At 37.1% G+C, this 12,444-nt stretch overlaps 1 protein-coding gene across 3 annotated transcripts in view; it reads right to left on the bottom strand.

Moving 5' to 3' along the window:
* LOC139984422 (uncharacterized) overlaps positions 1–12,444 on the bottom strand; it is a 37,829-nt gene that overhangs the window by 13,355 nt on the left and 12,030 nt on the right. For 2 of the 3 annotated variants that reach the window (XM_071998333.1, XM_071998334.1), the window contains exons 3-4: positions 6,355–6,531; positions 1,988–2,117 (exon numbers count right to left, since the gene is read on the bottom strand). In XM_071998333.1, the coding sequence (XP_071854434.1) occupies positions 1,988–2,117; positions 6,355–6,531 (307 nt within the window). Of the gene's footprint in view, positions 1–1,987; positions 2,118–6,354; positions 6,532–10,833; positions 11,203–12,444 lie in introns of those variants that run through there. The other variant, XM_071998335.1, reaches the window with a different exon arrangement.

Here is a 12,444-nt window from a genome sequence, read left to right on the forward strand (position 1 = left end):
ATTTTAATTTTGGGAATGAAATTTAACGTCATTAATAATCGACGGTCTAGTGATTATGTTTCGCTGTTAATCAAACTAGTACGACGAGCTGTTTGAAAAGCAACAGGGATCACTGAACAGTAAATGCACCGAACCTTTACGACAGACCGACCGCTATAGGATAGACGGTTTCTGTCCTGTCACGGAAATATGTAAATGCAAGTTTAAAACTCTAGTTACTTCTAGGGGTATGATGTCAGGAAATAATTTAGCACTCACATAATTTGTATAGCACTCTTCAGATTTATCAAAATTTTAAAAAAACATAGTATTTTTCAAATGTAACATAACTGATACATATGGTAGCATAGATATTATAACAGTATCTATTCCAATTTCGCATATCAGTTTGTGATACCGGATAAATGATTCCTTGGTATGATCTCTCAAACATATGAATGTATATATGTAAGAACTGTATCTATTGATGTATTGACATTTAAAAAAAAAAAAAAAGCGGCCAAAACACAAACAAAAATGGGTGTAAATTTGGAAGAAAATCAGGCAGAACATATGCAACTATGACATCACAGTTGCTTGATTTCAGTTCATTTGTTGTTTTACGTATAAAACAAATCAATTTCAACCTTCCAATAACTCAACTAGAGTAACACTAAGGTACCATACTCACGGCTCATCAACTACAATAACGGTATAAAAAGGTTAACATCTATCTGAATTAACTTATAAAATGTGAATATGACAGGATATTATATAATGGGAAAAGATTAGTCTAAGGGGACAAAAAATCCAACCATTATCTAAATTAGCTATTATCACAGAGATCTTTGTGATAAACAACTCCTCCCGCCCCCCTTCCCCACCAACCCCCCCTCCCCATTAGCTAAGAAAAAGCTTGCTCCGCTTGGGAGTTTTTCTGAGGTTTAAAAGTCATGTCTGGGAGCTGTCAGTTTGTGAATTATCTGTGATGTCATAGTGCTGCTATGATATGAAACCTTTTTTCTCTTCTATGTTCATATCTACAAAGTAAAACTGTTGAAACTGTATTCAGACACTGAAAACCCCTGAAAACACCATTGGTTATAAATGGTATTTTATAGGTTCCATATTTTCCAAAAAACTTGAATGTTTTCAGACAGAGCAGAATATGAAGTCACCACACAACTTCTTTGGCCAACTTTTCTTTAGCAAGTACTAATTATGTCACTTTTCAATATTTAATTATATATAAATGTTAACGAGTGGACCTGACAATGAGCGTTTGGCTTCCATTTTAAAAGACAAGTAACTTACTGAATACTAAATAGAGCTTAGAAAATTTGCATTATCGGAGTAATTTCAAGCTTGATTAATTTCAAGCAACTTATTGACAAATTAATCATCAACTCTCCAATTTTTTTTTAGATATATATATCTATAGATATATATTCTGCTGTAATCTTGGACTTCTCATTGCTATGGAAAAGCATAATTTCTATATTTTTCTATATTTTCTAAATTCAAAGAAACTTCAAGAGATATAACCAGGCCTTTCTTTCTTTTTTATCCATTTTCCGTTAATGAGCTGCTAATTCAAAGACAAAGCTAGTGCCATGAAGCCAGTTATCATATCCTACCTTGTAGGCATTTACTAAATTAATTTCAAATTAACAATTTTAAATTATTCGACTAGTCAATCAAGGTTCAGTTCCCAGTTAAATATTCAGCCAGGGAATGTCAAGTCCGTGACAAAACATCTTGGAAATGCCCCACAAATTTACCTTTGTGAACTGATATTTACTTTCAGCAATATAGCTTTGTACCTTTTATGAAAAGTAATAGTACTTAACAATAACAAAATTATGAACCTACTTCCAAATGTTTTTCTTGAAAATTAGTTCACATTAGATGCATTAATTCGCTGCACTGCTTTCTTCTCGTATTTTTTGTCTAGCATTCTCTAAGAAAAGTAAAACATTTTTTTTTCTTATTAAAACTTTGATCTTACCTGCTTTTCACCTGAATATTCAAGGTAAGATGGCTTAAAATATCAGTGAACAGTTCTCCGACAGTGACGTCATCTTTGTCTGTAATGCTGCTGAATAAGAGTGGCTTCCAATTTTTCAACTGTATGGACCCTACAAGATACCGTAGAAAGAAAATATAGATTGTTTAATGAAGTACTGTACATGACATAACTTGTGAGCATGTAAATGTACCCTGCTTGGTCAGCAGAGCATTGTAGGGTCAAGAGGTCAGGAGAGCATTGTAGGGTCAAGTGGTCAGGAGAGCATTGTAGGGTCAAGAGGTCAGGAGAGCATTGCAGGGTCAAGAGGTCAGGAGAGCATTGCAGGGTCAAGAGTTCAGGAAAGCATTGTAGGGTCAAGAGGTCAGGAGAGCTATGCAGGGTCAAGAGGTCGCAGGTTGGAGTCCTGGTCAGATCATAAGGACGTGTCCCCCTTGGTCATGGCACTCCATCGCGCACCCCAAATGTCGCCTTTAAGTGAATGTTTTGCATGCCCTGGAACTAGTTTTGAAATGTACTCTACTCAGGTGTCTCAAAAGTGAGAAGTCATGGGTCTCACAAGTTTTCTGTTGTAACAGTGGTGTGAGAAAGCATGGAAAAGAGATTGCAACATTAAACAGCTTCCAATGTTTGATCTTCGGACAACCAAAGTACAATATTTCACCCGTAATGGGCTGATGGGCTCTCGTATAGAGAACCAGTTGAATATATAATGCATTAATGAGTTAGGATTTGACTACAAACATTTTAAGATGAAAACGGCAGTTTTTCCTGGCCTATTTTATTTATATAAGACCTATTTTAATTTCACATCACAGTACGACCACCTTCCTCAGAGACCCAATTTTGGGAATTTTTAAGGTTATTCAACAAACATTTAGAGTACCTTACAAGTACTGTAATTACATTAATGTAAACTCCAATGGCTCAACTGTCGCCTACATTCATTTTCTTGATCGGTTCTTTCTTATTTTTTATGTCATTGGAATACAAGATATGATTAAATTGGCATCGTCCTCTAGGCATGCTCAGGGCAAATACTGAAGGATTTTCACTGCAGCCTATACTGTAGTTGTCCCCCTCAGACCTCTCTAGCATGTTTCCAAGAAGGCTTTTATTTGGACTGAGGAGTTATATAATCAGAGCACATTTTTCAGCATTTTTCTGGTTGTGTCCAGTGGACAAGCAGGTCTTACTTTCTGGATGTTGCTAATTTTGGGTATTAAGTTGTAAAATGCACTCTGAATTTGATAAAAAACAAGTACAGTAGCTGCTTTTTGGTCGTCTGAAAAGAAATCTAGTCGTCTCAGACGACTGGACGACCAATGAACTCTAGAATCAACCGCAGAGGTTTTCGTCTGCGTTAATGGCCATAGGAACACTGCCTATACTTCCAGTTGGGAACACCCTACATGTTGCGACGTGACTTACACAAATGGAGTCATGAACAGTCATACTGTAGTCTAAAAGCACATTAACACACTGTTTGACTATCCATAACTTTCCTTTGTTTATGACTGGTCAATTGAGTTGAGGCCAAGTCACATTCAGTCAGGGAGTGGATTGCCGTTGTACGACTCCAACTTAGTTTGCAAAGGCTGCAAACATGTAATCTTTTTTGTTACACTTAGGGGTACAGTAGGGGGGTACACAATAGGGGTACACAATAGGGGTGTACACAGTAAGGGTACAGTAGGGCTACACAGTAGGGGTACAGTAGGGGTACACAATAGGGGGTACACAGTAGGGGTACACAGTAGTGGGTACGGTACGGGTACACAGTAGGGGGTACACAGTAGGGGTACAGAACTAGATCTATGTAGCAGTTGGTTGCAATCATAGGGAAGGAAAGAGAAAGATAATTAGCATAATTAAACAAAACAGCAGAGTAGGTTTTAAGCTACTTTGAAGTTGGTCATAGGGGTGCAAGTAGGGGAAAGAACTGTGCAGGTACACACACTAGTCGCTTAATGGTGCAAATAGGGAGCAGGGAGGATGGAAGAACAATCCAATGGTATTCCATGATCGATAACCGGGGCCACACAACTACAGACAGACAGACAGACAGACAGACACATCCACACTACTACAGCACACTATGTACTGTAAAGTTTTATGACCCACACTATTCAATCTGTAAAGGAAACTGGCAGTCAACTCAGCAAAAACCCTTTCAATACCTGCAGGAATCAAGCTACTGTACTCTTAGCTGCAAACAATGCAAGCCAGCAAAGCTCTTCAAATCCCTGACAGCAAACAGCTTATTCACTGTAAAGCACTGTCCTTCTTATGAGCTTAACGGCTTTATCTTACCCATATCCTGCCTGAAAATCCTCCACGGTAATCAGATTAGACAAAGGGTAGGGCCAAGGGGACTTATCTATCTCAAGGACACACAAGATGGGGTGCCTGCTGTATTAAAACCCATGTAGCAGTATGGTACAGAAGTAGATACTGCATTGATCATGAGTGATGTTATATTATTCCTCAGGAAGGTTGGATTTCTGGAGTATACACACACACACCCAATAGACAATGTGACTTGATTGGGGTTATAGAGCTCTGTAGGTTTGTGTTGGGGGGGGGGGGAGGCTTAACATAACTGCATATATAGCTGTGGCATGTGTTATGGGGGCTTAACATACTGAGTAACTGACCCAATTATCCAATTCCCCCGCTACCAAATATAACCTTAGGAAATGCTCTCGTTTCAGATGGAAATATGTGAAGGAAACATGGCATTCTTTAAGTTCACAGAAATGTAATTTTCTGTTTGATGTATGTACTGTATATATATGTTCTGTACCCTTACAATTAAAGTCATATAATTCTGTGATAAATATTAGGTTAGACTGTCACACCATAGAACTGTATAAATAACCACGATTCTGCAGATCTACTGTATGCAAAATTCAAAACCCCTCCACATATGGATATTTAAAAGGGCTGATCAGCGTCCATGTTTCCATTAGTGCTGTCAAAGCTTGAGGAGACAGGGAAAAAAGAGGTAGCAAAGTTATATTTGAATCCCTCTAGTTTTTAAGTCCAGAGAGCTCTGTGGTTTGTTTTCACACATGTATATACATGTCAATCTGGCAAGTGTACATTTTTTTTAGCAAAATTATTAAAAATTTAATGAATTATCAAATCCAGAAACTTCTTTGTCCCACACAATTTTTTCATTAATTCTTCCACAAAGTAAAATGATCCACTTTATAGTTCCTACATTGGTATATGATTAGGATTAAATTTTTCCATTCAATTTTTTTTCCATTTTTCCAAGTTCATATCCTTAGAGAAATTACATGTTATGTAAAGGTGTAGTTTTTTGAAACGTAAAAAGCTACATTTATTGTGAACAGTAAAATTTAGGTCAGCCTTTCTTGCAACGGAATCAATGTTTCCTTAAATACAAAAAAAATAATATACATAAACAATAATGAATCGATACATACATTAATGTACTGCATCATCCATTCAGACTGCAAAGAAATCACTGGCAACGTTCTGAGATCTCAGTCAATACTCTGACATTTATTTTAATTTACGTTAGAAATCCAACTTGGAAATTGCTTCAATGGTTGTGATTCACATGCCATGTGCCGGTGGGTCACCACGGCCAAATTTTAACGGTCATCCGATTGTCCGAGATGACAAAATTTTCTCTGCATCTTGTCTATTTTGCTCTCACTTAAATAATTCGCTTCTTAATAGTTTGCCTCTCAAGAAGATCCTGCTAGGATCAAGCCCTCCAAATTTTGTACAGTTACCTATAAATATTTCAGTTTGGTAACTCTCCCCCCCCCTCCCCCTATCCCCAACCAGAGTGATCAATCGTGGCCTGTGTAGAATGCTCACATTGGCCCACAAATCGGCACATATAAAAAGTCCATCAACTCTGCTTACAGTATTGATCAACTCTGCTTACAAGTAATAATCAAAGACTTGATAACAGATTCTGGAAGCATTTTTCGAAATAACCTTTCCAACTTGTTCCCAGGGCTTAAAATCACAAAATTAAATGTCCCATACCATAATGCTTTGCAAATGGCCCCAGAAAAAAATCTAGTTTAGTGCACGGATGCACTGTAACGCCAGAAGGTACACTTGTCAAGTGGTGCCACTACTGTACATCCCCCCCTTTTTTTCGGACGGCCAAATGTTCCGACCTGGCAACCCAAATTCAGGAACGGGTCGTCCGATTGGTGAAAATTCCTTCCAAAAAAAAGAAAAAAAAATTTGCCCTGGCTACGGTTTCTGATATTGGCAAAACATGTCATAAAGGTAACAAACAATCACTTGACCATCCAACCAAACGTAGATCGTAGATTTACGGACAGTTGACTCACCTTCTGCATTGACACTAAGGCTCTCCTGGACTTCTAGTTTCAACAAGGCCACCTTGATCAGATCACGCAGTCTGGTACTGCTCGGGATGATTGCATAGCCGTCCTTCCCTTTGGGATCCTCTTCAAAGTTTCCGACAAAGTTGACTTTACAGTGAATCGGTAGCATCTTCATAGGCTCTGGAAAGAAATTTTGAAAGGAAAAACATAAAAGAAAAGTACACTTCAAATTTTCAGATTCCCTCAAAACATTTTCAACTTTCACCAAGAGACGGCGATAGGGGAATCTCTCTTCACAATTTGTCCGATAAAAAAATGAACGACGGTCGAAAACGAGAAGGAAGAAAATGGATAAGAGATATGAAGAGTTGTTGAACAATGTAACATGACAAAAAAAGGAATCACAATAAAATAGAAACTCATTTTTATGATACCAATTAGAACCAAACTGGCTAAAACTGAAACTTAAATAGTGGATTGGGTAACTGAAGAGTGGATGTAAGAGATCATAATTAAACAAAGTACCACAAGAACACAACGGGCGACCCTCGATACTTTACAACATTAGAAATACTCTCGGTTTAATATGCTACAGTAAGTAAAACAGTTCCAGGACGAAAACAGAAAGAAAAAGGAAACATTTGAACAATGCAAATGTGGGATTTTTGTTAATAAAAAATAAAATAATAAAAATAGGCACCTGGCAAATATGTTTTATCCAAAGGAAAGCAAGAAAGATTTCCTTATTCCTAGTACAATTTTGAAGGGCTATGAAAGTAAAACATTATGTTTATATGACTAAAAAACCGCTGGTTTAGGAAGAGAACCCTTAGTTCAAAACCGCTCCAAAACGAAGTAAAGGAAAAGAATAACAATCCCTCCCCCCAGCCCCCCCCCCCCCGTATCAAAAACTAAAACTATCGAATCGATCAAAATTGTACGATCTTACCATACGAATGGTCAAAAGAGGAAGGAGGAGTCAGGGCCTGGATGGATGGTAGCCAACACCCCCCCCCCTCCCCCCTGTTTAAAAACTTGACCAAAGTGAGCTTAGTCAATTAAGAAGATAATGCATATGAAGGAAGTAAGGGCATGTTATAAATTGACAAGTTCAACACAAAAATTATGAAGTTACCAGTTCTCTCTTTTATCTTTCTAAAATTAAAATTAATTTTGAACTTCAACGAACCACATAGTCAAACATGGGAACTGACTAAACATGTTCATGATCATTTTCAATTGATCACTGGGAACAAATGATCGACTAAAATAATAAATGGAGTGAACATCTAAAATTTTGGGGGAAAAACCCCTTTAAAAAAAAAAAATCCAAAATAAATCACAGCAATATTGTGGAAAATATGCAAGGAAAAACAACTTTGAATACCACAATATCACATTCTCAATACTTACAATATGTTACAAAACAGATGAAACCATTTTTTTTTTTAATTCTCAAATTTGAAAAAAAAAAGTAATGTTACTTCAGATTCTTTTCACTTCTTTCCCTTTCAACTTGAAGAGCCAAAGGGAATGAAAATGAAACACTGCATTCTGTCAATGAAGGTTTCACAAAATAAAACCCTTAACATTAACACATTATAACATTATAACACATACTGTAACACATAAATTAATGGCATTAAAAGTTTAAACTACAAGAAACAAACTTGTCCCTCTTCTTAGCCACTTGAGTAGAACAATCGTGACCAGATTTTTTGAGTCTCTATCCAAAAATTAAAAGTTTTGTAAGTTTTGGGTGGTACCCTTCAGTCTACCCAAATTTATTTTGTCTACATTCGAAAGACAATGGGAGAATTAAGATCAAACCTCTCAACAAAGGATGGGAAAATGTTTGTCATAATATTGACATATAACATATAACAGAAAATTTCCTACAACAATTTTTTGGGATGGATGTAAGTATTACAAAGTTATATCGTTTGCGGACCGGACCTTATTAACATTTCAAATTGACACCCCTCAGCCCCACCCCCTCAAAAAAAAATAATAACAAACCTGAGACATTTGTACTCACTTAGTAGAGAAAATCCGCAAACTTGAAAGGGATCGGGCAGAGTCAGAAAAGGATAAGCCATAAATCTTTTTATTTTTACAACAACAGGATATAAAAAAACTTTTGCTTCGACTGATCGTATTCGCTCTCCAAAATTTAACGTTCCTTGGAAAATGTCAGAACAAAACTTGATGACATGAGAATGAATGTGTATCAAAAGTTGGATCAATAATTTATAATGATTTTATAGAAACATATATATACACCCAGTGCATAAATATGAAACCAAAGAAATGAGGGTTAAAAGCATGCTCAGAGGAAGCAGCCAATCAGCATCCAAGAAGCTGCATGTTACCATGGAAAAGTATAGAACATTTTAATGAACTCACTGATGGTAATTAGTCAGTTGCAAAAGGTTTCTGAAATGCTAACTAAAACCAGTTTTGAAAGGTACCATAAAAAATGTGTAATTCAATGTCCATGAAGTGCATCATGAGAAAGAACGGACTGGAGGTTTGGGGTGGGGGAGGTTGGGGGTGGGGGAGGTTGGGGGTGGGGGAAGGAAGGATTTTGAAGTTCAGTATTAACCACTTTGTGGCAACATCCAAGCACAGAGCAATTTATTCCAATATGTTGAAATTTGCTATATACTGTAGCTAAACTTGTCCATTAATGGATATTAGTTTAACTTTACTGCACAATATCATACACACTAAATCAAAATTTTGTAATTTAAAAAAGAAAAAACGAAGGATGAAACATTTGTACTGCTTTAAGTACTTCAAAAATAAGTAGGGGAGAGCTGTAGGAGGCAGAACAAATGATTTCAAAGGCAGCTCCCATTTACAGAATTAAGAATAAGAAAAGATTAAGCAAAAGCAAACAGTCAGAAAAAGAAAAAGAATAAAAAGAGAAACGACGCCAAAAAAAAAAAATGGAAAAAATAGGAAGTTGCTCAACTGTAACCAAGTGACAAGTACATTCTTTCAATCGTTTGCAGAAAAAAAGCAACGGTCAAGACTACAGATATTTAAGTACAATTTCGAGGCCGTTCAATCATCTTTGCCGTTTCCATCATTTTTCCACCGACTAAATAAACTTAATCCACAACTGGGTTGTTAATAATGTAACAAGATTCTACATTTTTCTCCTAGCTGAAAAATAAAATATATTAAATCAACACTTAAAAATTACTAATATTGCACAGTGGTGCAATTAGTTCTCAGCTGACAGAAAAGTTTCTGTGGAAGGTAGTTTTTGCCAAAAACATATACATTTCTGATCTCCATTTTGTACTTATTAAAAATATTTGCTAGGGCCTATACATACAACAGTTGGCTAAGGCCTGTATCCAGACTGGGGAATTGTGTGTGGGAGGGGGAGGGGAGGGGGAGGGGAGGGGAGGGGGAGGGGAGGGGGAGGGGAGGGGGAGGGGGAGGGGGAGGTATCAATGGGGCATGCAGGGCACTGCACTGAACCCTCCATCTATGCCTTCGTAATGGGTACAGAAACTTCACCAGTTACACTATCTTAGAAGGATGACTTGAGAACACAGGGAGGCCTTAAACAAATTCCGGAGTAAGCTGAGTAAAACTCAATAGCAGTGGATACTTGGATAAATGAAAGCGGAAGCAGATTACAAAGAGAATCAAGTTACTTGTATGCACCCTTCACAGACATTTAAATTTTACTATACAGTAGTAAACAGTTAGTATCTGTTCAGAAAGTTTGAATTTTTTCAATGTTTCTGGTATTGGGGTTGGGGAAAATGGGTTGGGGGAGGCATGGGGTTTGGTTGGGGCTCAAGGAATGGAGACAGATGAGTAAAAGGTGATGAAGGCCAAGCAGGTTTGGGTTGCAAACCCGAAGAAATTGTGGACAAAATTTGTTAACAATGCTGTTGGATTTTTTAAAACAGAGAGCAGCAGCTGTGTACTGTAAGAACATGGTCAATTTTTATTTAACGTAACTTTTGTAAATTCCATTCAAGGATGAATTAACATCAATTTTGTTTGAGATTCCACTTTAAATGATCAACCTCCTGATTATATCCTAATTCTTGATGAGTGCTTGTATATCACAATACCAAAAAACAAAGAAACAAACTCTTTTCGCTGTTAATGAAACGAAAATGCATCCTTATTAAAAATGAAAAAAAAATCATATTGTCTGTGTACAAACATAAGTGCTTAAAATTTATGTACAACCAGTGCTACAAAGTTCAAAAGTTCAAAGATTCAGTGAAGAGAAGAATGAATGAAATACAATACATTGTGAAATTGACAACAGCGCTCGGTAAAATCAAGCTCAGTGCTGTGTCAACTTCCGGGTGTGTGTTCTCTGTTTACGCATTCGTACTTACATCCTGTATTATGGAAAAACCGCATTGAAATGATTACGAGACAGTCAATACTGGCATTGAATGTACAGTAATCATGTTATTAATTATTTAAGAAAATACTTACTGAACACCAAAATAGCCTCACTCTACCGATTCAACCGTGTAGTACTGTAATCCAAAATCCGTTAATGTATTCTGAGATATGACTGATGATACTATATTCCTACAGTAGATACGATATCCTTTGTGCATCTACCTAATGTACGTACGTACGGACACAAAAGCTGCGTAAATCAGAAATCGCTAACGACAAGAAACAGTCAAGTTCAATCCATGAAGACTCACACACATATATAGAGTAAAAAAATAGCCAAAACCGATCATGTCAAGTTCAAATATTGTACGGTATATGTCGTCTGGGTTGTGTGGATAACAACCCTACACTGTCCATTTGGGATAATCTAAATTGCTATGCTTCAACCTTGAAGATTCTGAAACACACAGATGAGGTATGTACAACCAGAGACAGAGATAAAAAGTATCCTTTGATCCCCTAGATGGTATCCAAGAGAGTAAATCTGTATACCAGTTTTCTTCTTCCTCTCTTTTCTTATTTCTCCTCCCAATAGACTAAATCCCCCCTTCTTTTCAATCACATTGTCTATTCAAAAACGAAGTGATTACGACAATCGACTCAGCTCCTCTAAGGCGCCCATCAATTGGACAGCTGGAGACCGGCTTAGTGCCTCTCCTCTCAGCAGGCCTAAACTAAACCCTCCTTTTTTCCTCCTACAAATAAAAAAAAAATAAAAAAAGAATCTACTTTAAGCCTTTAATCCTACCCTCCAGTGCCAATACAAAGCCTCGCTAAGCCCTTTCTCAAACAGAGTTTCCTTCTGGACTAGATGATAAAATCCCTCCAGTTTTCAAAGGAGATCAAAAAAAAAAAAAAAGAAGAGAGAACAAAAAATCCATCCTTCCATTAACTTCAATCAATTCAAATCTTTGCTATCAGTGTGATCCAGGGAAAATGATAAAAGCCAAGCCTAAGCTCCTTTTCATGAAAGCTCTTTACCCTGCATAAAAGGGTCGACAGTGCACAGTGTGTATAAGTGGAGGCCAAATGGCTTTTTAAAGTAAAAAGGTTTTTTTCTCTTTCTTTCTTTCATTCTTTCATTCTTTTCGGTTTTTGTTCTGTCTGATTCGTGAACCGCACAATCCGTTAAAGCCGGCTTAAATTGATCTCCGGTTGTTTATCACTAGTGGAGCCTTGAGTGTAATCCTTTTAGATAATTGCAGACAGATGAAACCATCTCTCTCTCTAGCTCTCTTTTCTTCTTCTTCGTTGCCACTGACATCAATTTTATGGAAATCTCCTCGCGGATCTAATTTCCCCTTCCATCAACGTGGAATCATCTCAAACAGAGTTGCCACGGCAACCCTGCTCAAAGTATAAAATAAATTCTGTGCAAGGAACTAATCCTGAGTGAAGCATATGTGGATTAGGCTCTAATCTTCTGCCGAGATTTAGTTCATTTCCCTTGAGGAAGCTGGGCCTTAGCTAATGGTGAGATTCTGTGCTCTGGCTGTGTGATACGTATTAAAACGCACAACAAATGACGCACAGTAAGATACATTGGAGATGGGTTTAATAAAATACGGTAATTTTTAGTCGCTCTGTTATTATCGATACATATATAAGTCCAACAGGACAAACAGCTCTGAAAATGAAATG

This window comes from Apostichopus japonicus, chromosome 17 (assembly GCF_037975245.1).
Source record: "Apostichopus japonicus isolate 1M-3 chromosome 17, ASM3797524v1, whole genome shotgun sequence".
In the NCBI taxonomy this organism is placed as follows: domain Eukaryota; kingdom Metazoa; phylum Echinodermata; class Holothuroidea; order Aspidochirotida; family Stichopodidae; genus Apostichopus; species Apostichopus japonicus.